Source organism: Eublepharis macularius, chromosome 19 (assembly GCF_028583425.1).
Source record: "Eublepharis macularius isolate TG4126 chromosome 19, MPM_Emac_v1.0, whole genome shotgun sequence".
Classification (NCBI taxonomy): Eukaryota; Metazoa; Chordata; class Lepidosauria; order Squamata; family Eublepharidae; genus Eublepharis; species Eublepharis macularius.
Window position 1 is genome coordinate 13,221,202 of NC_072808.1, and position 23,057 is coordinate 13,244,258.

Consider the following 23,057-nt stretch of genomic DNA (forward strand, 5'->3'; position numbering starts at 1 on the left):
TCTTTTCAGCCCTCAGCTTGTGAAGGACTAAGGAACCCCAGTGGTCCACATACTTCAGCATCCTGTCTCACATGGTGTCTGACCAGTTATTCTGGAGGCCCACCAAGAGGGCACAGACCTCAAGTTGCCTCCTGGCACTGCTATTCAGAGATTTACTGCCTCTGAATATGGAGATTCCATTTAATCACTACAACTAGTAGCCACTGCTTGACCCGTCCTCCACGAATCTGTCTAATCCCCTTTCAAAGCCGCCTCTGGCCAGCGCTACTTCCTCTGGCAGTGAATTCCACATCTTAATCACTTGTTGAGCAAGGAAGTATTTACTTTCGTCTGTCCGGCATCTACTGCCCATCAGCTCCACTGGATGCCCTCCAGTCTAAGTTTTTTGGGAGAGGGAGAAAAAGATCCCTCTGCCAGAAAGCTTCATAGTCAAATGTTTATTTTCCAAGGCAGCCAAAGTGGCCCACCTGCGGACAAGGCTAGAGTTTCTGCATAAATCAGGGATGATCTAGGTATGCAGAAAAGAATTATTAGCTCGTAAATAATAATAAAACGACCTTGGAGCTGGTCGGATGAGGACAGAGCTTACTTGTTGTCCCCAGAATGTTCAGAGTTGAATATCAGATAAAGTATGGTTGCCAACCTCCAGGTGGTGGCTGGAGATCTCCAGGAATTGCAACTGCTCTCCAGGTCACAGAGATCAATTCCCCTGGAGAAAATAGCAAGAGTCCTGCGGTACCTATAACATTAACAAAATTTGTGGTAGGGTAGGGGACTCATGAAAGCTCATACCCTACCACCAATCTTGTTACTCCTGTAGGTGCTACTGGAGTCTTGCTCTTTTCTACTGCTACAGACAGACTAACACGGCTACCCATCTTGATATATCTCCCTGGAGAAAATGGCAGCTTTGGAAGGTGGAACCTATAGCATTATACATCGCTGAAGTCCCTCCCCTCCTCAAACTCCACCCTCTCAAAACACCACCCTCCAAATCTCCAGGAATTTCCCTACCTGGAATAGGCAACTCTAAGATAAAGGAGTGGGGGAGATGGAGAAATTAGCCGACTCAGATGAACTAGTAAAGAGTCCAGTAGCACCTTTAAGAATAACCAACTTTATTGTAGCAGAAGCTTTCGAGAACCACAGCTCTTTTCAACAGATGCATGAGAGCTGTGGTTCTCGAAAGCTTCTGCTACAATAAAGTTGGTTAGTTTTAAAAGTGCTACTGGACTCTTTACTATATTGCGACTACAGACTAACACGGCTAACTCCTCTGGATCAGATAAACTAGGATGAAAGGGAAGATTTATTTGTTTTATTGGATTTATATCCTGCATTCCCCACAAGCGGGCTCAGGACAGGTCATATCATAAAAACCACAATTTAAAACATAATAAATAACAGTTAAGGTAAAGGTAGTCCCCTGTGCAAGCACTGAGTCGTTACTGATCCATGGGGGGATGTCGCATCACGACGTTTCCTTGGCAGACTTTTTGTTACGGGGTGGTTTGCATCATAAAAATAAAATCAACAGATCTCTTAAGTGCCTGGGGGATTTCCCAACAGTTTGCACACACACGATCCATCACAGATACTGCACCCAATGATGCTCCAATGCAGTAACAGTAAAGCACACTCGGATATAAGCTGACCCATCAACAGCAGTGTTCTAAAAGGCTAACTATATTTGCCTATCTTGCTATGTGTATGCTTAAGATTGTTCAATAAAATGCCCAAGTTTTGCAGTAGCAGATCTCTCCAGTGTTCTATCTGCAGGACGAAATTCCTCCCTCCCTGCCACCCCTGGTGCAAGCACACATTCCTCTTAGCATTATCTGGCCATACCAAGACCCCCAAGGAGCACGCCGCCGTTACACATGCGCCTATGCAAAGCCAAGATAACTCATCGGCACAGCAGGAGGCCTGGCTCCAATCTCTCGGCTCCCTCCAAGCACTCGGGGAACGGAGCTTTGACAGATGGATTGGAAGCAATCCTGTAAAGAGATGGCTCGAGTCCACGCTGTCTCAGCTGAGGGAGAGCAGTCCCCAGTCCTTTCCTTCAGGCAAAGCAATACACACCCCCTCATAAGCCAAACCTCAGCCAGTGTGGAACTAATCAGCTTCATTCAATTTCTTCCCGATTGCCTCTGAATCTAATGATTTGAAGCAGCTCAGCGGCAAAGCAAGCTCTCAAAGACCCCGGATTCCATTCCCAGCTAACCAAGGTCATATCACAAGACTGGGAAAGGCCAGCACGTGGTGTATGGACAGTACCGGGATCGAGAGATCCACTGGCACCATCAAAGCCGGACTCGGAGGTAGTCATCAGGGCATCAGCTCAGCCAGGGATCTCTCAAATACAAGCTGTTGCTAGTAAGCCCTACTGAACACAGCGGGGTTTACTTCTGAATAAATACGCATAGAATCTGGTTACATTACCTGGGGAGATGGGCAGCAGGGGGCGGGGACAAGCTTGTAAGTTGTAGATCATTTACACAGTGCTTAACTTGAGATGTTTACATCTAAAGTGATGGCCCCATAAGACTATTACTAACTGATCCACCCAAAGGGCCAGCTTTGAATACTACAGCTAATTATATTCACTACAGCCAGTTTCATCCCATTACTGCAGATCTCGGGAGAAGGGCGCTGAAAAGCGGCTCGCTCATGGCTACCTAGCAAGTTCATGGCAGAGGCCAAATCTGATCAAGGAACTCTTCTAGCTTATGACAGAAGCCAAATCTGATCGAGGAACTCTTCTAGCTTATGGCAGAAGCCAGATCTGGTCGAGGAACTCTTTTAGCTTATGACAGAAGCCACATCTGATCAAGGAACTCTTCTAGCTTATGGCAGAAGCCAGATCTGGTCGAGGAACTCTTCTAGCTTATGGCAGAAGCCAGATCTGGTCGAGAAACTCTTCTAGCTTATGACAGAAGCCAGATCTGGTCGAGGAACTCTTCTAGCTTATGACAGAAGCCAGATCTGGTCGAGGAACACTTCTAGCTTATGGCAGAAGCCAGATCTGATTGACGAACTCTTCTAGCTTATGGGACATTAGTTGGCCATCCCCTGAGCCTGCCTGTGCATGGAGGGCGGAATAAAAATAGAAAACAAATAAATAAATAAAGTCTCCGGGTTAGACTTACACAAAGAGTAACTTGATGCATTATATGCCAATATTCTAACCTTCCAGAATGGATATGAATATCCACCAATTAGTCCTTCCCCATCTAGGAAGCTGCCATTTTGAATGACAGCCCATAAGAGGGAAGGGTTTTATAGAAGGAACAAATCCATGTATCCCAAACCCCGTTTTCCAGGAACAGGAAATCTGAAGATGCCGCTACTTACTAAGGATAATGATAACTGTCTTGATGAGGTTGATCATGGTCTCCTTGTAGCGTGGGTGGAAGCTCGTGTGCTTAGACATCCGTGCCATCTTCCTCTTAACATAGATGAAGATGTGAGTATAGACAACCACCATAACAAGAAAGATGAAGAGATTGGAGAGGGCCCAGAAGGTCAAATAGCTGCGGCTGTAGAGGGGCGCCATCTTGGAACAATTGTCTAGATCGCATAGGCAGTGCCAGCCATAGGAGGGAATGAGGCCCAATAGCAGGGCTGTGATCCAGATACAGCAGATGAGAATCATCACTCGTTGATTGGACATGGTGCTGTGGAGCTGCATAGTGAAAACAGTTTGATGCCGCTCTACCGCGATGGCCAAAAGGTTGACCACCGAAGCGGTGAGGCTGGTGTCCAAGAGGCTCTGCCTGACAAACCAGGTCTTGAGAGAAAGCTGAGCTGTCCTGGGCCCGGTGTGAAACATCAGGAACATATAAGCAATGCCAGCGAAGAGGTCAGCAGCTGCCAGATTCCCTAGCAGGTAATAGATAGGGTAGTGGAAACGCTTGTTGATCACTATGGCGGTGATGACGAGCAAGTTGGTGAGAAGGACAATGATGCTGACTGTCAAGCCAAGAACGACCACCAAGACATCCTTGGACCTCCAGTGATGGAACAGCTCCTTCCCGCTTTTGTTGTAGAAGAACTCGACCGACTCGTTGTAGTAGCAGTGGGTCATCTTTTCAAATCTCTGTTCCCTGGGAGGAAGGGGAAGGGGGAAAAAAACAGGCAGTGTTCTTATCAGTCTCTGTTGTTATCTTTCGAAAGAAGACAAGCGTAGTTGGCCCAACCTTTCTAGCCCACATCAGACATAAGGCAATGTAAAGCATCACACCTGAGTGTTGTCCAATTTCTTGCCCTCGAGACCCAAAACAGTTCCAACCTCAAACAGCAATCGCCCCCACACGGCCTGACTCATTAAAAATAGACAACCCTGCCAACAAGTTAGCTCATCACTTAAAGCTCTTGGTAATTTTGATGATGACGAACAGAAAACAAACACCCAATTCACCATTCTCATTGGACTCCTACACACACGTGCCACCTGGCTTCCACTCTGCCTTTCTGGTTGTTCTTTCTACAGCATGAGAAACAGTACAGAAACTAACCTTTTGTGTGTGTGTGACCCACAAGGAACAAGAACACAGGCAGCAGTCGAACTGTAGAGGATACAAAAAGAACCAAGGAGGGATTTCCTTTAATCTGGGTAGCTCTCCGTTGACATGACTTCTGGGGGCAATTCAGCCAGCAGTCTTCTGGTTTCTTCGATCTGGGCCTGCCCTTTAAAACCAGCCTAAGACACAACACTTCCTGAACAACCACGTTCTGCTTATGTTCACCTTTCTTCTATCATTATCCCCCCCAAACAAAAATTAAGAAAACACGCCCCCAACAATGTAACTGTCATACGCTGGAGATCGGTCTTGATGCTAACCACGACCCACCAAGTGACAGACTATGAATGGAATGACCCAGCTCACCGGCAGTACTTGCGTCTGAAGGACACCTGTTTGATTGCCGGAGCAATACCCAGAAATAGATGTGGTTGTCACAGACAGTCGCCTCCACTTTGGTTTCAGAGATGAGATCTGATTAGAACTTAGACTAGTGATCGGAAACCACAGAAAACTCTGAGCACCGAGTCTTATGTACTATTTCAGCTCAAAACCTGTTTTGTACTCTGAAGACACAGCATAAATAGCTCAACAACAAACACCAAAGTTTATTAGCCGGAGGCCGTCACATTCTTGAAACCAATTCAAAATTACATGATTGCACATCAGCGAGACACGTCATTTTAAAATAAATATTTAAAAGGTACATATTTCAACAAATTACCACCTTTAGAAATTTACTTATAAAATTGATCAGTCCTGAAAGCATAATTATCTGGCAACAATATAAACTATCCAGGTAATCATTAAAATTGTAGCTTACTATAATTTACATAATATAAATACCTAAATACCTAAAATTCAAAATTATAACAATACTTATCTAGGATTCTGCACACTAAGCCAGGATTTCCTCCTATTAATGACCATCCAGCCATATTTTGCCAGCATAAATAGCTCCTACTCTTGGTGGGGGGAACTACACAAAAGTGTACCTCAACAAAAATATCTGACATAACATTGCAACAAAACGGAAAGAAACAAGCTTACTAAAGCTACATATATAAGAATTTGTGTATATGTACACAAGAGTCTTTAAATCCACATAGATGCAGAGGAGTTAGCCGTGTTAGTCTGTAGTAGCAAAATCAAAAAGTCCAGTAGCACCTTTAAGACTAACCAACTTTATTGTAGCATAAGCTTGCGAGAATCACAGTTCTCTTCATCAGATGCATCTGACGAAGAGAACGGTGATTCTCGAAAGCTTATGCTACAATAAAGTTGGTTAGTCTTAAAGGTGCTACGACTCTTTTTAAATCCACAGAAATACATAGACTGGTAACTTTACTACCGCTGCCTCTTGTCTTCTTTCTTTTTGCTAGCAAATTTTGTAAATTGTAAATCCTCTTTTCATGAATAAGGGGGCCAGGGTTAAAGCTGATACCTAAGAAGAAGTAATCACACCATGGAAAGAGCACGGGTTCTATAAATACAGTATGGTAAGGTTTTTTGAGGCTAGAAGAGTTACACCCTTCTAAGACACTAAAGTCAATGGGTTTAGAAGAATAACCCTGCTTAGGAATATACTGCTAAAGTGAACCTATCCATCTGTCTAAAATCAGGAACAAAATCCATGTCGTACTATTCAGAAGGACCAACCAGGATTACACAGAACAGCACACAAGCTTTCACGTTCTCCAGAACTCTTGATCAGATCGGATATTGCAAAAATGAAAAAAATGGGGTGGGTGGGGTGGGTGGAAGTGGTAAGGTCAGCATTGCAAAATGTTGAACAAGCATACAGATTTGAAACAGTGCTGATATTGGGTTGCGTACCCTGGCTTTCTGTGAGAAAGAATAAATAGATCCATTATATTTTTATCCCACTGTTCCAACGGGCTTAGAGTAGTATACGCTCTCCTCTTAAAGGTGCAAGTACTGAGTCATTACTGACCCAAGGGGGGACGTCGCATCATGACGTTTTCTTGGCAGAGTTTTTACGGGGTGGTTTGCCATTGCCTTCCCCAGTCATCTGCACTTTACCCCCAGGAAACTGGGTACTCATTTTACCGACCTCGGAAGGATGGAAGGCTGAGTCAACCTTGAGCCGAGTATCCGAACCCGGCTTCCGCCAGGATCGAACTCAGGTCATGAGCAAAGCTTGGACTGCAGTACTGCACACTGTAAAGCACCACGAGTCTCTTCTTATTCTAACAATCCTGTGAGCTACATTAGGCTAGACAAGAAGGATAAGCCCAAGATCACCCAGTAAAGATACGAACCCAGATCGCAACTCAGTACTCTTAAATATACTGCAGTACACATACACACAGCCAGGCTGCACGCTTGGAATTTATTAACATTAGGTTTTTGTCCTTATAGCAACAGCAATGCTTGAATGAAGCTATTAAACAAGAACTTAATAGGTATTAATCTCTAATATTAATTAATTGGATTAATTAGCCATTTACGGACAAACTCTTAATAGAACATTTGATCCCCAGGGAATGCACATACATGTCTGTTACATTCCATTTAGTAATAGCTCGAGCAATCGGGAGCAGGGGTGATATCTGTCAGGGCGGCAGAGATGATATGGAATATTAACTGTGCCAGGAAATTCTAAGCCCGGATGCATGGAGGCTAAATTGCACATATTTGTTTAACTTTGAATCCAGATGTCAAGCACTTTAAAGAATTTCATATGTTCTGGCAAAAAAAGACACACAGGGCAGGAGAAACACCGACGCATTTTGGACGGAGAGAAACACTCGAGCCTTTACACAGCAGCAATTTTGACTTATGAGCCGACAGAAGATACTCTGCACATTGTAAAGCGTTTATCAACAGCCAAGGAAGTTACTTTCTTTGCCAAGCGGGAGGCTAGATTCTCAAGAAGCCTATCTCTCAAAACTGCTGACGGTGGATGACAACGCTGCTAAAAGCTCAGTCTTTACAATAGAAGTCAACCCTGGTTTAAGTGGGGCAGGTTCTGGTGAAGCAGTGCTAGCAGTACACAGGGCTGGATCGATGGGGGGGGGCAGTCTGCCCCTGGCGCTGCCGAAGAGGGGGTGCCAGGCGCAGCTGCCAGCCTCCGGGAGCACGCTGGTGGCAGCACAGGCAGCTGAGCGGAGGAGGGGAGGCCGCCCGCACCATTTGTCTGCCCTGCAGGACAGGGAGCACACAGCAAGCCAGCCGCCCCCTCAGCAGGGCAGGCGAATGGCACGGGTGGCCTCCCAGCCACCCGCGATGCCGCTGCCAGCTCTGTGGTGCAGTGTGCACCGGGGCAGCCAGCTTGCCACGCTGGTGGCATGCTCTGCCCTGCGTGATGACATCACAGAAATGACGTCTTCACGCAGCACCGGGAGCGTGCGGACACTATGCGTGCACACGGGGGGCCAGACTTGGGTTGCCCTGGGCACCAGCAGCCCTAGATCTGGCCCTGGCAGTACACACCACAGCCCATGCTGTTTACCCCCTCCTTTGTGATTCATTGCATTCAGAGATTGCACAAGGGTTTGCTAGTCATTACAAGCTGGAGACAGGGAAGTGCATATGCCACGATTCTTTGCATGAAGCAAAGGCTTAAATTCTACCAACTTGTCATTCCGTTACAGCTTGTAAAGCACAAACTTCTGCAAGCTTCCACGTTACCCAGTTCCTCCTTCTGCTGCTCCCAGGCTTTAGGATTTGGGCCAAAACCAGAACTGATGAACATATCAAGATGGGTAGCCATGTTAGTCTGTCTGTAGCAGTAGAAAAGAGCAAGTGGGGGAACATTTCAACCTTCCAGGACATTCAGTTGCTGACCTAAAAGTAGCAGTTTTCCTGCAGAGGAGTTTCAAAGGGAGATGAGAAAGAGAGACTGTTGAATTGCAACTGATAACGAAGCTTAGGACAATGTATCCACCTGGACTGAATCGAGACCTAGGCTTCCTGTCTCATTACCAATGCTGATTTCTCCACACCCAATACCCTTCTGCACACTCCACCCTTATCCAATCACGCCTGCTATTGTCATTTGGCATCTGAAATCACTCCAGTCTCCAGGATTAAAAGCAGATGGACTCACATTCTAGCTGTATCTGAAGAAGTGAGCTGTGTGACTCATGAAATCTCATACCCTACCACCAATTTTGTTAGTCTTATAGGTGCTACTGGACTCTTGATCTTTTCTACTGATGAACTTATAAGTTCCCTACACACCCAGAAGTTAGCAATCAAGCACACACTCACACTTGATTAACCTGCCAATAGTTACTCAAACATAACAGCACACTGGATGTCCAAGGATTTGGGAAACAAATTAGAAGTCTGCATGGATCTAGACTTTTTTTTAAAAGTGCAGCAGAATCCATCTGGAAAAAACGGAACCAGCTAAGAGTTTGATTCATTCTCAGTATCATATAAAAACCACTATAGTGTTATAGTGACTTTTCAAGAGAAAAATAGTTGTATTTCAACCCTTATATGCACCAGCAGTACACCAGCAGGACTGCTGCGAGATGAAAAGAGACACTCGTTCATCATGGCGTTACTGATCTCTCTATCATCCATGCTTAAGTGCATTAGCACAATTCATAGAACTGCTTATCAACTGTTTGACTGCTTTTAAGAATTTTCACAAACACTTACATGCGTAATAGACCAATATCGGAATTCCCCCCCAAAGTGGAAAGAATCCTTTGATTACCGAGCTCGAAGCTTAAGAAAAACTAATCATAGTTAATATTGAAATGGAGCAGGGGGTTTTTTTCTGGGAAAAGAGGTGGCTAAGTCATATTATTTTCAAGCACTATTGCCGAGTATTTTCAAGAGGTGCCCCATTCCACCTCACTGAAAAAAAGCCCTGAAATCATTACACAGAGACCTTAAAAATGTTGAGTATAAAATATGGAAGAGATGACTGATTAAAAACTATTGATATTAAAGTTTAGATATGAGCAAATAAGGAGAGGGAGAAGAGAACAAGGACTTTTTTCAGGGGGAACGCGGTGGAACGGAGTTCCGGCACCTCTTGAAAATACTCAGCAATAGAGCTTGAAAATAATATGATTTCAAAGAATCCCATGTGTTTCTTCCTCATTTCCCTCTTGAGAGTTCCGCCACCTCTTTTCCCAGAAAATAAACCCTGAAGAGAACTATCTCATACACTAGTTGTATGTCACATATTTTGAATATACGTTTCTGTTGTAGTTTAAATGTAGTACTTTGTATTCTGTATACATTTCTACGCACTATCTATTGTCATTTCTATTTCTCTTTTCAAATAAAACTTATTAAAAAAATTATTTATTTATTTAATGAATACTGTCCCCCAAAGCACTCCTGCATTGTCACACTCTGGAAGCCAGACCATGTAACATAGTTATCAATTCCCTGTGAACAAATTGTTTGCAATGGGTTTTTACCCAGAAACCCATTATCCATGCATACAGCAAATATATATGAGTAATTATTTAGGTTTTCCATCTTTAATCCCACATGCTGTCTAAAATATGGGTGTTTTTCATCCTAAAATCAGTGCTAGGTATATTTTTTCAGTCCGTTTTAGTTTTCTCAGAGGACCAGTTAAGTAAACCAAGCCCCACACACTTACCAATCTAAGTCAAGCAGCATACAACAGATAAAAAGTTTTCCGGTTTGGGCTCAAATCCTTAAAGCGGGGGTGGGAAATGATGATGCAGCCTGCAGAAATCAGAGCATGGGAAGCGGACGGAGGACGATCGGGAGCACAGTTCAGGAATTTGTGCTGAAGCTGCAGAAGTCTCCAGACCAAGCCTGGAAAAGTGGCCCAGATCTGATAAGAAGCCCTTCCTCGGGAATATTTCCTCCCTAAGTGAGGTGCGTGGGAGAGGCAGTCGCTAGAGAGTTGGTTACCACAGCTGTTCACCCTCAGAAATGATCAAAGAAAACCCAGCGCATAAATGTCGACCACTCAAGCGGCCCAACGGCAATAGGAGAGTATGCCATGTCTACACAGCTGCTGTCTCTTTGACAGCACTCATTACCAAGTACTCACTTCCAGAATGGATGCTTGGCCCTGTGAGAATCTCAACGGGCGCAAGAACAAAAAAATGCAAACAACAGAGTTGTTGCAAAGGCCACAAAGAGTATCAAGACAGTCCCGCGCGTCCTGCTTTATGGCCAACTATATGCAGACTTGTGCCTCGAATATTTAAACTCGAAATTATTTAAAATGAGGGACCTTCCAGATTTCCTAAAGGTCCATCGCCTGTTGAATGATTCCCTGCCTAAAATCACCAAGAGGGTAGCAATGTTTCTTTATATGGCTATAAAACTGCATCAGGAATGTTTTCCAGAAATAATCTATGTTTTATGTTCCTGTACTTTGCTCTGTGTTTACTGTGCCAACTAATGCCAATAAAGGCTGACTGACTGGCTGACTGGCTGGCTGGGAAACGAGTTTTGCTGAAGGAGGGTCTGTGGCTCAGTGGTAGATGTGAAAGACCTCTGCCTGATCAGGACTGGTGCCAGGGTTTCTGGCGCCTGAGGTGAGATACCTACTTGCGCCCTTTGCCCCGTGCGCACGCTCTCTGGCCCTGCATGATGACATCACTTGTGACATCATCGCACAGGAGCATCCCCCTCACCTGAGGCGGGCGGCAGTGGTGAAAGGGCAAGGAGGCGGCCCGCTTTCCCGCTCGCTGCCGCGCTGCCTGGGTGGCCAGCTCACCAGGAGCTGAGCTGAGGCAGGAGGCAGCGATGAAGGGGTGGAGAGGTGAATGGGAAGCGGCCCACTTCTGGGTCAGGGGGGCCATCAGAGGCCGGCGCGGCACCTCCTTCAGAGTTCAGCGCTCAAGGCGGCTGCTGGCACTACCTCCATGGACGCATCGGGCCTGCGCCTGATACCCTGGAAAGCCACTGCCAGTCTGAGTAGACAACATGGACTGAGAGCGGAACCACAAGTGAAAAAAGGCACAGGTTGGACACTTGTCAGCTTCCCTCAAGTTTTGATGGGAAATGTAGGCATCCTAGTCTTGAAGCTTCGCTCTCTGTCTGCTGTCCAATGAACTTTTCAACTGTCACTTGTCCAACATTCCGCCAAGCGGCCTACATTTCCCATCAAAACTTGAGAGAAGCTGGCAAGTGTCCAACCTGTGCCGTTTGTCACTTGTGGTTCCACTCTCAGACAGACTCAGTGTCTGATTCAGGATAAGGCAGCTTCAGGTATCCTAGTATCACACACACAATTGTAGGAGACCCATTATCAAATCTACACTGCCTTTTAATCCTATTATAAAGGAACACCTTTTATGAGGGCGACACAGAAATTAATTCCATGAGGCATGTGTGGGCTCCACACCCAGTGATCCAGGCAAGAAGCCTACATCGCCGTGACAAACTAAGACATCTTTATACACAATAAAGTATGAATGAAAACTGTCTTGTTTGTCCTTTCATTGAAAATTGTTATAGGGTCACAGACCTTAAAAGACGTAAATAATGCCACTACCAGTACTTTCTTATTGATATCTCAGAGGCAGACACAATACATTCAATCAATAAAGAACAGCCACTGGGAGGCTGATTCTGCACACATTGGATAATGCACTTTATCAATCGTTTGAGGTGGATTTTTTGTTCCGCACAAAAAAATCCATCCCAAATGATCTATAAAGAGGATTGGAAGTGCATTATCCAACATGTGCAGAATCACTGAAAGTCACAATCTATAGAACATACTGAGAGCAGTCAGCCCGTCTACAGTAAAGTGCTAATGCTTGGGTACAATACTACGTTTAGCATGGTAAGAATAGTAAAAGTGACCAAGGCTTATTCATTTAAAGTGACAGTGCCTCGTAAACCATATTAGATAAACAAGTTACAAAGACCTGTTATCCAGAAATTCAAGTATATGCCGACAATATCCAGTTCACTCAGAAAAGTGTCCAATAACTCCAAAGGGGATACTTGTCCAACCTGTTCAGCTTCGTAACTGCTATGGGTATGCTAGCATTTACATCCCGTTTCCGGTATCCTTTTTGGCAGTGAGGAGCTATCCTTCTCCTCGGTGAGGAGTTGCTTTCTCCTCATCCAATGATGGCACAGTCACTAGCCAATAGGTGTCTATGGTATTAGTAGAACAATAACTCCACTTACGGCAACCCTCTCCTTCCATTTTTTTTACTTCAGAGAATTCACAACATTCCGGGTTTATTTATTTATACAAACATTTATATGCAGGGGTCATTTCGCAGAAAAAGAGCTGCAGGAACTCATTAGAATAACTCATTAGCATAACATTAGCATATGCCACATCCCTTGACATCACTGGAAGTGTGTCGTTAGCATAACTGATTTGCATATCCCACGCCCCCTGACCTCACCTATCCTGGCTGTTTTGGACCCAATCCTGGCCATTCAGGGCCGAAATTGGGCCCAAAATGGCAAAAAGGGGCTGAGAATGGCTGTAAAGTGGCCCAAAATGGTCAGGATCGGGCCACTGATGAGAGGGAGAGTGATCCACCACCTGTAAGAAGCCCGATCCTGGCTGTTTTGGGACCAATCCTGGCTGTTTTAGGCCCAATCCTGGCCATCTGGGGCCTAATCCAGGCCAAAACGGGCCCAAAATGGCCAAAAATCAGGTGGGCGGGGCCACCTGACACGTGACCTCTTTGGAGAACTACCGGACCTGCATTCCTGTGCATTCCCCCTCAAAATGAGCCCTGTTTATATGGTACTTTCTCCCTCCCCCCTCACAACGAGCTCATGGCACTTGCTCATGCTGCTAAGGCAAAATTGAGTTAAAATACAAATACTTGTATCCAAACAATCACACTAACTGCAAAATCAATCCATCCAAAACATCCTGACCTGGCCAAAGTCACTTAAACAAGAATTGCTTTGCATTGCATCCAGAATACAACCAGTGTTGGTGTCTTCCTAATCCTAAATTCCTCCATGAGATTTTTCAAACACCAAGGTCACTACTGGAAAAAAAAAACCTCTGGCAAGAGTACACTGAATCACTTTAAGAGAGGTTAATAGTTAAATACCATTGACTACAGAATGTAGCTAAGCTCGCAATTAGAGATGGGCACGAACCACAAAAAAACCGAACCATGAGGTTCATGGTTCGTGGGTTTTCACGAACTATGAACCATGAACTGGCATGAACTGGGGCAAGTTTACAAACCAGTTTGTGGTTTTGGGGGTTTAAATGCCCCTTTCATGGCCACTTAGCAGTGGCAAGGAAAGGGGCATTTGACAGTTTAAAGGGCCCTTTCCTGCCTTGCAAGTGGCAGATCTCTTTAAACTATCAGCTGGCAGGCGGCAGGGGGGGATCCCCCACTCACCACCTGCCAGCTGATAGTTTAAAGGGACCTGCCGCTTGCAAGGGGCAGGTCCCTTTAAACTGCCCAAACTCCAGCCCCCACCCTCACCCCCAGCCCCAGCTCCACACTTACTTTGCCCTGCGGGCCTGCAGCATCCTTCCCTTCCTCCCGTGAGGGATGGGAAGGCCATTTTTGGCCCTTTCTGCTGCTGCGTGGGCCCTCAGGGCAGCAGAGGAGCCAAAAACGGCCTTCTTGCCCCTCAAATGGCTGCTGAGGCAAGGGGGGATTCCCCCCTGCCCCCTGCCAGCTGATAGTATAAAGGGACCTGCCGCTTGCAAGCCACAGGAAAAGTTTATACGGCCATTTCCCTGGGGAAATAGCCATTTAAACTGCCCCTTCATGACGCAAACGAATCAGTAGACCAGTTCGTGGAAATTCGTGGAAATGAGCTTCCACGAACCACTGGTTTGCAAACCACGAACTAGCCCGGTTCGTGCATTTTTTGGGGTCATAATTCGATTCGTGCCCATCTCTACTTGCAATGTCCGTGCACGGGAAGACTCCAGGATTTCACATGGTCGCAACCACAACCATAACAAAATGTGAACACTTCCAAAACCTCGCAAGTGTGTTTTTACAAAAACAAGAAGTATGAGCTTCCCTTCCACGAATGCAAGACGGAAACAAAGCCCACTTCTCCCATTTCTGATTATGACTCGATGCTGAAACCATGCTCCCTCTATCCTCTTCATGACATTCTTCAGCACTGACCCATAAATATTTGGTCACAAGAGATACTGTAAAAGAGAAACAAGTAGGAGTCTTCTGGCCAACTGGTGACTAAGAGCACTGTGGACAGAGGGATGCAACATGGGCTGTAAATCCACAAAAAGTTTCTGCCACAACAAATCTCTTAGGCTTGGGTTCTACGAATGAGTTCCGTTCCACAGAGCGCCCTTCCTCCTCTACTAGCACTTCCGTGTGCACAAAAGCCCACTGAAAAACATTGATCTAGCACAAATGGAAGTTTTAGCAGATGTGCGCAGCACATCAGATACTATCTAGCACGCACAGAACTTGTTCTTCATCATCATCAGTTACCAGGCCTAATTCAAGGTTTTGGCTGTCACATAAAAAGCCTTTCATAGCCTCAGTACCTACAGGACCGCCTCTCTCCCTGTGTTCCCCCAGGGCAGCTCATCTGAACAGGGCCTTCTGCAGATACCATCCTGCAAAGGGGCAAAAATCAACAGCTGCCCATACACGCCCATTCTCTGTGGTGGTTCCTGTCTTACGGAACAACCTGTCTAAAGAAGTCAGGAAAGCTCCCACTTTCTCGGCTTTCTGCAAACTAAGCAAAACTGCATATTCTGGAGGGCTTTTGACTCAGGCAATAGACTGTGCTGTGAAAAATGGATCAAACAGATGTCTTAGTAAAGGGTCAGGGCCTGTATGCCCCGACTGGGAGTTTCTGCATCATTTAATATATTCATGTCAAATTACTGAAGTTTTGTATCTGTATGCAGGGCTTTTTTTCAGCTGGAACGCGGTGGAACGGAGTTCCAGAACCTCTTGAAAATGGTCACATGGCTGATGGCCCCACCCCCTGATCTCCAGACAGAGGGGAGTTTAAATTGCCCTCCGCGCCACCGAACGGCACAGAGGGCAATCTAAACTCCCCTCTGTCTGGAGATCAGGGGGCGGGGCCACCAGCCACGTGACAATTTTCTCCGAGGGCAACCCACTGAGTTCCACCACCTCTTTTCCCCGAAAAAAGCCCTGTCTGTATGGATCTATGTTTGTTTTCAGATTTCTGCAATCCATACCCTATGGCATTGTTAGTTGAACGTCCCAGCCACTGATCATACATGAGGTAATCTACCTTGAGTCTCAGCAAAACAAACAAGCAAGCACCGCACCGCACTGCGCCATCTTTAAGGTATCACAAGATTTCTTTGTGTTTTTGTTGTAACATACTAACATGGCTATCCCTCTGGACTTTTGTCAAAAGAGGCATGTTAAGAAGGGAAGCTACCAATGATGCTCGGGATGAGAAGCCATCTCTCTCATGCCCACGGTTTAGGATTTGGGGGGTTCCAAAGTCTCACGCAGACCTTTTTTATAACACACACCCCACTTGATTCAGCTTGATCTACAAAACATGCTCCACACGAACATCTGGACGCAAGCTCATTCAACCTCAAAGAAATGAGCGGGGCTCATTCTGCATTCTGACGAAACCCGTTCGTTGATTCCAGCCATGAGCTCCAGCGTACCTGAACGTCATGAGTCAGACACAGATAACCAAACAATGTAAAAACAAAAACCTTGGAAAACTTTTCCAATTTGCTGTGTGAACTTTGTGCATAGCCATTCGTGCGTTCCGAATTTTTCTGCCACGCGAAAGGCTATGAACGTGTAGAGGGAAAGACAAGCAACTACTTGCCAGAATCTGGTACAGAGAAGAGGTTAAAAGGAGTTCTCGAATGTCACATTTTAATGCTCCTTGTTTGCAATGCAAAAGTGTGTCGCTCTAATTTGTTTAATCAGTGCCAATTTATGGCACTTCTCATCTGCCCTCCCTAACAGGCACTGTATAATGGTACATTATATGTAATCAGCTCCTGTCAGGTTCCCGACATCCCAAACACTTTTCCTTCCTTTAATTTTATTCTAAAATGCATTTATCCACCCTTCTTCTGCAAAGCAGGCCCCCAAACGGCTGACAAGAAAAGCCATAGTAAACAGATTTGGCAATACAATCGCAGGATTTGAACCCAGTAGCATAGTCAACTGTGTGGAATGCCTTATCGAATACTTTATTTAATTACATTTATATCCCGCCCTCCCCACAAACAGGCTCAGGGTGGGTTGCAACAATTGCTCTGCTCCTCGGAAAATTTGGTTTCTTTTTTTTTTCAGAAGGGGATCCTATAAATACAAACATCTGGAACACACTAACCAAAATTAACCCACAGGCCTGAACAGAGAACAACCTAGGCTGAATGAACCAACACCGCAACAATCTTTGGAAAAAGGCACCTAACTCCCTGCAAGACCTAGTAAAATAAACTAAGGGTAACTACTACATAGGGTTGCCAGCTCCAAGTTGGGAAATTCCTGGAGATCTAGGGGGTGCAACCTGGAGAAAGTGGGGTTTGGGGAGGGAAAGGACCTTGGCATGGTATAATTCCATAGTGTCTACCTCCTAAAGTAGCCACTTTCTCCAGGGGAACTGATCTCTGTGGCCTGGAGACCTGTTGTAATTCCAGGAGATCTCCAGCCACTACCTGGAGACTGGCAACCCTACTGCTACATCATTGCTGCTAACAACCTAGAGAGCCCCAAACAATCGGGAATAATTTCAATCTAACCCAGACTGAATGAACCAACACCACAACAATCTTTGGAAAAAGGCGCCTAACTACTAACTACTAACCTAGTAAAATAAACTAAAGGTAACTACTACATCATTGCAGCTAACAACCTAGAAAGCCCCAAACAGTCAGGAATAATTTCATTTAGCTCACTGGAGTATCGGCTAATCACCTACCCCAGAGAGAAATGACCTCTCCTCCATATATACCCAACACAGAGAAGAAGACAACATTAATTCCCCTCCTTTTTTAAAAGAAAAAAACTCTCTCTTTAAAAGGCTGCCTTCTAATAAAAAGAGATAATCTGCACCTTCCTCTTGCCAGTGGAAATCTCCACTGCAGGATAGCCAAATAAAAACAGCCCTCCTGTAGCATTAATAGCTTTGTAGGGGAAGGAAATGAGGCCACTCTAGCTGGTTTCTGGCTTAAGGCTGCGTGAGTGGAAATGGTCCTTAAAGGCACGGCAGCCCTTTCTTCTGAATGTAGGGTTGCCATCCTCCAGGTGGCGGCTGGAGATCTCCTAGAATTACGACGGATCTCCAGCCAACGGAGATCAGTTTCCCTGGAGAAAATGGCAGCTTTGGAAGGTGGGCTCTATGGTATTATACCTTGTTGGTGCCCCTATCTTCCCCAAACCCCACTCTTTCCAGGTTCCACCCACCCCAAATCTCCAGGAATTTTCCAACTCAGAGCTGGCAACCCTGTCTGAATGGCATTTGATCACCATACTTTGCTCCCCTGGGGAGTAAGAGGAAGTGGGGGGAGGCCCAACTTTTAAACCAACTACTGTGGCCGAGTCTTTAGAATAGGAGCTTGAACGGCAGAAGAGAACAGGTGCTGCTTTGTCTCCTGGCTGTGAAAACTTTTACTTTAGACTCAATCTGGGGTGATTTTCACTGAATCGACCCCTAGTGCAACCTGTCACTTCTGCATCGCACCAAGAATGACATTGTTCATTCATAAGACCCTGCAGGCGCAGCCCCCCCCCCCACAACATGTTGGACTAGATGACCCTAGAGGTCACTTCCAACCCTATGATTCTATGAAACCCCCACCCCCCATCCCTGCTTTCAGCCCTGGGGGACCTGGAAACTCTACTAGCTTCTGATATGATCCCAAACCCTATCCAAGCTAGGGTTGCTAGGTCCCCTGGAGCCCAACCCAGGGGGAGAGGGAGGTTGTGGGGGGGAGGGTTGCGGTGAGAACTTACCTCTCTCATGCACTCTAGAGCTCTTCCTTGTTGCACCAGGAATGAAGTCATTCCCAGCATGACAAGGAAGAGCTCTGGAGCACGATCGCATGTACTCTGGAGCTCCTGGTCCTAATCCCAGCTCTTTCCCCCTGCTAGCCAGGTGAGCCTGCTCTCGTCAGATCTCAGAAGCTAAGCAGGGTTGGCCTTGGTTGGTAATTGGATGGGAGACCTCCTATGAAGACGAGGGTTACAGAGGCAGGCAATGGCTAACAGAGGTGGTTTGCCATGAAAACCCCACCAGGGGTTGCCATAAATCAACTCCAACTTGAGGGCTCTCTCCACTAGCCAGGTGAGTGGTGACGGGAGGCAGCGGCTGGGAGCAGGGCATCCCCCGCTCCCACTGGTAACCCTAATTCAAGTTGTTGATTTTGTCCTTTAAAACCTACATGGCTAGGGCCCATGATAGCTGAAGGATTGTCTTCTTCCATATGTTCCTGCCTGGGAGCTAAGATCACAGAGAGAGGCCTTCCTGGCTGTCCTACTGACCAAAATAGTAAAGAGTCCAGTAGCACCTTTAAGACTAACCAACTTTAATGTAGCGTGAGCTTTCGAGAACCACAGCTCTTTTTGCATGCATCTGACGAAGAGAGCTGTGGTTCTCCAAAGCTTATGCTACAATAAAGTTGGTTAGTCTTAAAGGTGCTACTGAACGCTCTACTATTTTGCAACTACAGACTAACGCGGACAACTCCTCCGGATCTATGACCATTGACCAAAGAAGCTCATCCGGTGAGTACAAGAGAAAGGGCCTTTTCAGTGGCAGCTCCATGATTATAGAACAGAACACTGCTGAGCTTCAAGAGGCAGCCAGACATAGTTGGCATAGTTTTAAATTGTGATTTTAAACCCAAATCTTCTGATGTGTTTTTACATTATGTGTAAGTCGCCTTGAACACTCTAAGATAGAAAAGCAGCTAATAAATGTTTTAAATATATAAATACTCCTCCATCACTATTTTCTTACAGTCCCAGGTTTAAGACCTGCAATCCTATGAATATTTATTTGGTAATAAATCTCAACGGATGCAGCAGGGATTTACTCCTGAGCGCAAGTTGCAGGGGATCAGGCCGCACATTTCCTTCTCTGTTAGCAACTGTTCTCTGGGACCTTGCTTTGTTCAAGTTGCCAACTTTTCTTACAGATTTGGAGTATTCAGAAAATGGATTTTTGAAACAAAAAGTGGACTTCTAGAAGTTTTTCTAAGTTTTATGTCTGCAGCAACCCAATATAGTAAATTAAAGGTAAAGGTTGTGCGAGCACCGAGTCATTATGGGGGACGTCGCATCACGACATTTTCTTGGCAGACTTTTTACGGGGTGGTTTGCCATCGCCTTCCCCACTCATCTACACGTTATCCCCAGGAAACTGGGTACTCATTTTACTGACCTCGGAAGGATGGAAGGCTGAGTCAACCTTGAGCCGGCTACCTGAACCCGGCTTCCACCAGGATCGAGCTCAGGTCATGAGCAGAGCTTGGGCTGCAGTACTGCAGCTCACCACTCTGCGCCACGGGGCTCTAGTATATTACTTAGATATAAATCCAAATTCAATGAGACTTGCTTCCAAAGACCAGACAGGTGGAAATAGGTCATTGCAGCTTCCCCTCCAGTCATTGACAAAAGCAATACCAGGTGAATACCTGCTTCTTTTGCAGTTGTTAAGTAGAATGTCTCAAGAACAAGGTGGTATTTTTAGACGGAACTGCTAAGTGGAGTCACCACTTCCTGTTAGGGGTTAGCAAAGACGATTAGTTATCAGAATCCTTCCTCCCACATGTGCCTGTAAACCTGAATTAAAATTTGCACCAGAACTTTCCCATGAGACTGTTGGAAACTACTTTTCTGTTAGGGTTTTTACTCTGACTTCTTTTGGGGGTGAGTGGGACTCCTGTGCCATTAACAGCAAACTGACACACACAACAGGTGAAATCTACATGCCAGAGAGACTTTGTCAGACAAAAAGGGGGGCGCAACTCAACCAAAGTTTAAAAGAGTCCTTGTTTTCTGATAAGCCCCCTTCTACTGACAGAAACTGTTTCTATCAGCAGAAATTTCTGCTGGATCCAATTTACAGTTCTCTCCACCATTTTATCCTCACAACAGCCCTGTGAGGTAGGCTTGGCTAAGAGAAAGTGACAGTCCCAAGGTGATCCGCCATACATGGCAGAATATGGATATGAATCCAGGTCTTTCAGTTCTTAGACCAATACACTCTAACCGTTGCACTAGCCTAGCTTTCTTTGATTCTAGAGTAAACAAGTAGTAGCATTGTCCACCTTACAATAGACAGGAAGTCAGTGGGTAGCAGCTATGATTAGTTTTCAAAATCCAGACTTCCTCCACTTAGGGCCAAGCTACAAGTGACGAATGACACTTGAATGGCAAGTGGATTGAGTGAAGCGCAAGTGGAGGGCAAGTGAACAGGGAGAAATACACTTGCCAAGTGTCATTTGTCACTTGTAGCTTGGCCCATAGTTACAAATTTTAACCCAGGTTTATGGTCACGAACTCCAGGAACGACCATTTTTGTGCTGAGACTCCTTCTCCAGAGGAGTTAGCCATGCTAGTCTGTAGTTGCAAAATAATAGAGCCCAGTAGCACCTTTAAGACTAACCAACTTTATTGTGGCATATGCTTTCGAGAACCACCGCTCTCTTTGTCAGATGCACGAAGATGCACCTCTCTTCGTGCATCTGACAAAGAGAGCGGTGGTTCTCGAAAGCTTATGCTACGATAAAATTGGTTAGTCTTAAAGGTGCTACGGGGCTTTACTATTTTGAGACTCTTTCTGTGACGGGTTCTGCTAGGCACCTTCTTTCTCCCTTACCAAAAATAAAGCCCCCCACAAAAAGTTAAGTGATGAGGTCGGCACTGCGACACACCTTGAATTTCACACACACGCATGCTCCTATTCTGCCAAGCTCCGCTGTGTTTCATTCTAAGCAATAACAGAGAAAAGCCATAGAGGGCTCATCTTCCACAGCAAGGTGCGGCATTAAAGTTGTGAAGCATTTTTCTCCTTTAAACCAGAAGGTAATTGCTGCTTCCCTTTCTATTATGCCCTGTCCAGGGAAATGACACATTAATACTGAACTACAACTAGCAGGAACCAGGTTCGCTTTCCCAAAGCAAGTGTTTTTGTTTAGCTGCAGTTCCTAATACCTCCCTCGGCACCCGGCCGCCCCTGCCAACTTCTCTGATGAGCTAATTAGGCAGGCAAAGTACATTATGTAACTAGAACAACATGAGATGGTAAACAAGCAAAAGGGATATTAAAAAATGAGGTATCAAAATCAGCATCACCGTCTTTTCCTGCTGACAGTGAGATAACCATATTTAGGTCATTTTAGAAAAAGGGGTTTGGGGTCCCTGGATTTAACGGCTTGAGTTTAAAGACCACGCACAGGTTGTTAGGGTTTGCTTCGAGAGACGGGTTCAAATCCCACTTCAGTTTGTTGCCTAGCCCTGGGCAATCCTATTTTGCAACCAAAGAATGGGAATTGTGATAACCCAATATCCCAGGGTTCGTGGAAAGAAGCATTCATGACGCAAGAAACTACAAGGTGTTTTATATGTGAGAAGCACCAAGTTGAATGGGAAAGTCACGCTTGGTTTCACGAAATGCAGGACAAGCCCTCCAACTCTTGCCCCCTCTGCAAATGCTGTAAGTTATTATGATGTATGATCAGCCTCCCCCCCCCCAGCTTAAAAAAACAAACACTGACATGCCTTCAAAATTCTGTGCCTCCCAAAGGGCAACAAGAATGCTCAGTCTTCCTTACAAAAAAAGTTACCCAGTAATATTTTTACGCATATCTGGGGAGTATGCTGAAACCCCTACCCATTTCACTGTCCCCATTTCACTGCCCATCTGGTAAGCCCAAGACCACCAAGTTCCCTCTTAGAAGTAATGATCCCCAAGACCTATTTAACATTTGAATGCCAAGAGGGCAATAAGTACTGGACAATATAGCTAGTTTCCCTGGGCAACCGAGAAACAGGATGCAACTGGTTCCCTTTCCAATGATGTCATATGAGAAACAGAATGTAATTGGTTCCCTTTTCCAATGATGCCATATGAGAAACAGAATGTAATTGGTTCCCTTTTCCAGTGTCATATGAGAAACAGAATGCAATTGGTTCCCTTTCCAATGATGTCATACGAGAAACAGGATGCAATTGGTTCCCTTTCCAATGATGTCATAATGGCAAGACATGTCACAGAGAGAGAGACGCCAGCTGGGAGTGCCACAGCCTGCCTGTGAGAACAGAGCTTGGCTAGCAGTTGGGTTGGGCATGATGAAGTTCTTCTCTGGAAGTGGAAACCATACATTTGGCCACTGGAGACATGCACTTGATGACATTCTTGTTAATCTGAATGATCTCCAATGAGAAGGCATGCCACCTGCTTTCCATGGAAGGAAGGTGGGTGAGTCAGAGGGCCAAGCTACACATGACGAATGACACTTGAACAGCAAGTGGATTGAGTGGAGGGCAAGTGAACAGGGAGAAATACACTTGCCATTCAAGTGTCATTCGTCACTTGTAGCTTGGCCCAGAGTTCCTCTTCCCTAGTACATTTCCATAAGAACAAGGAAACAGCAAA

General features: G+C 45.5%; 1 protein-coding gene across 1 annotated transcript in view; it reads right to left on the reverse strand.

Annotated features, from left to right (window-relative positions):
• LPAR2 (lysophosphatidic acid receptor 2) overlaps positions 1 to 23,057 on the reverse strand; it is a 52,223-nt gene that overhangs the window by 11,754 nt on the left and 17,412 nt on the right. Inside the window, exon 2 of the mRNA XM_055003558.1 lies at positions 3,355 to 4,106. Coding sequence (XP_054859533.1) covers positions 3,355 to 4,087 — 733 coding nt within the window. The 5' untranslated portion in view covers positions 4,088 to 4,106. The remainder of the gene's footprint in view (positions 1 to 3,354; positions 4,107 to 23,057) is intronic.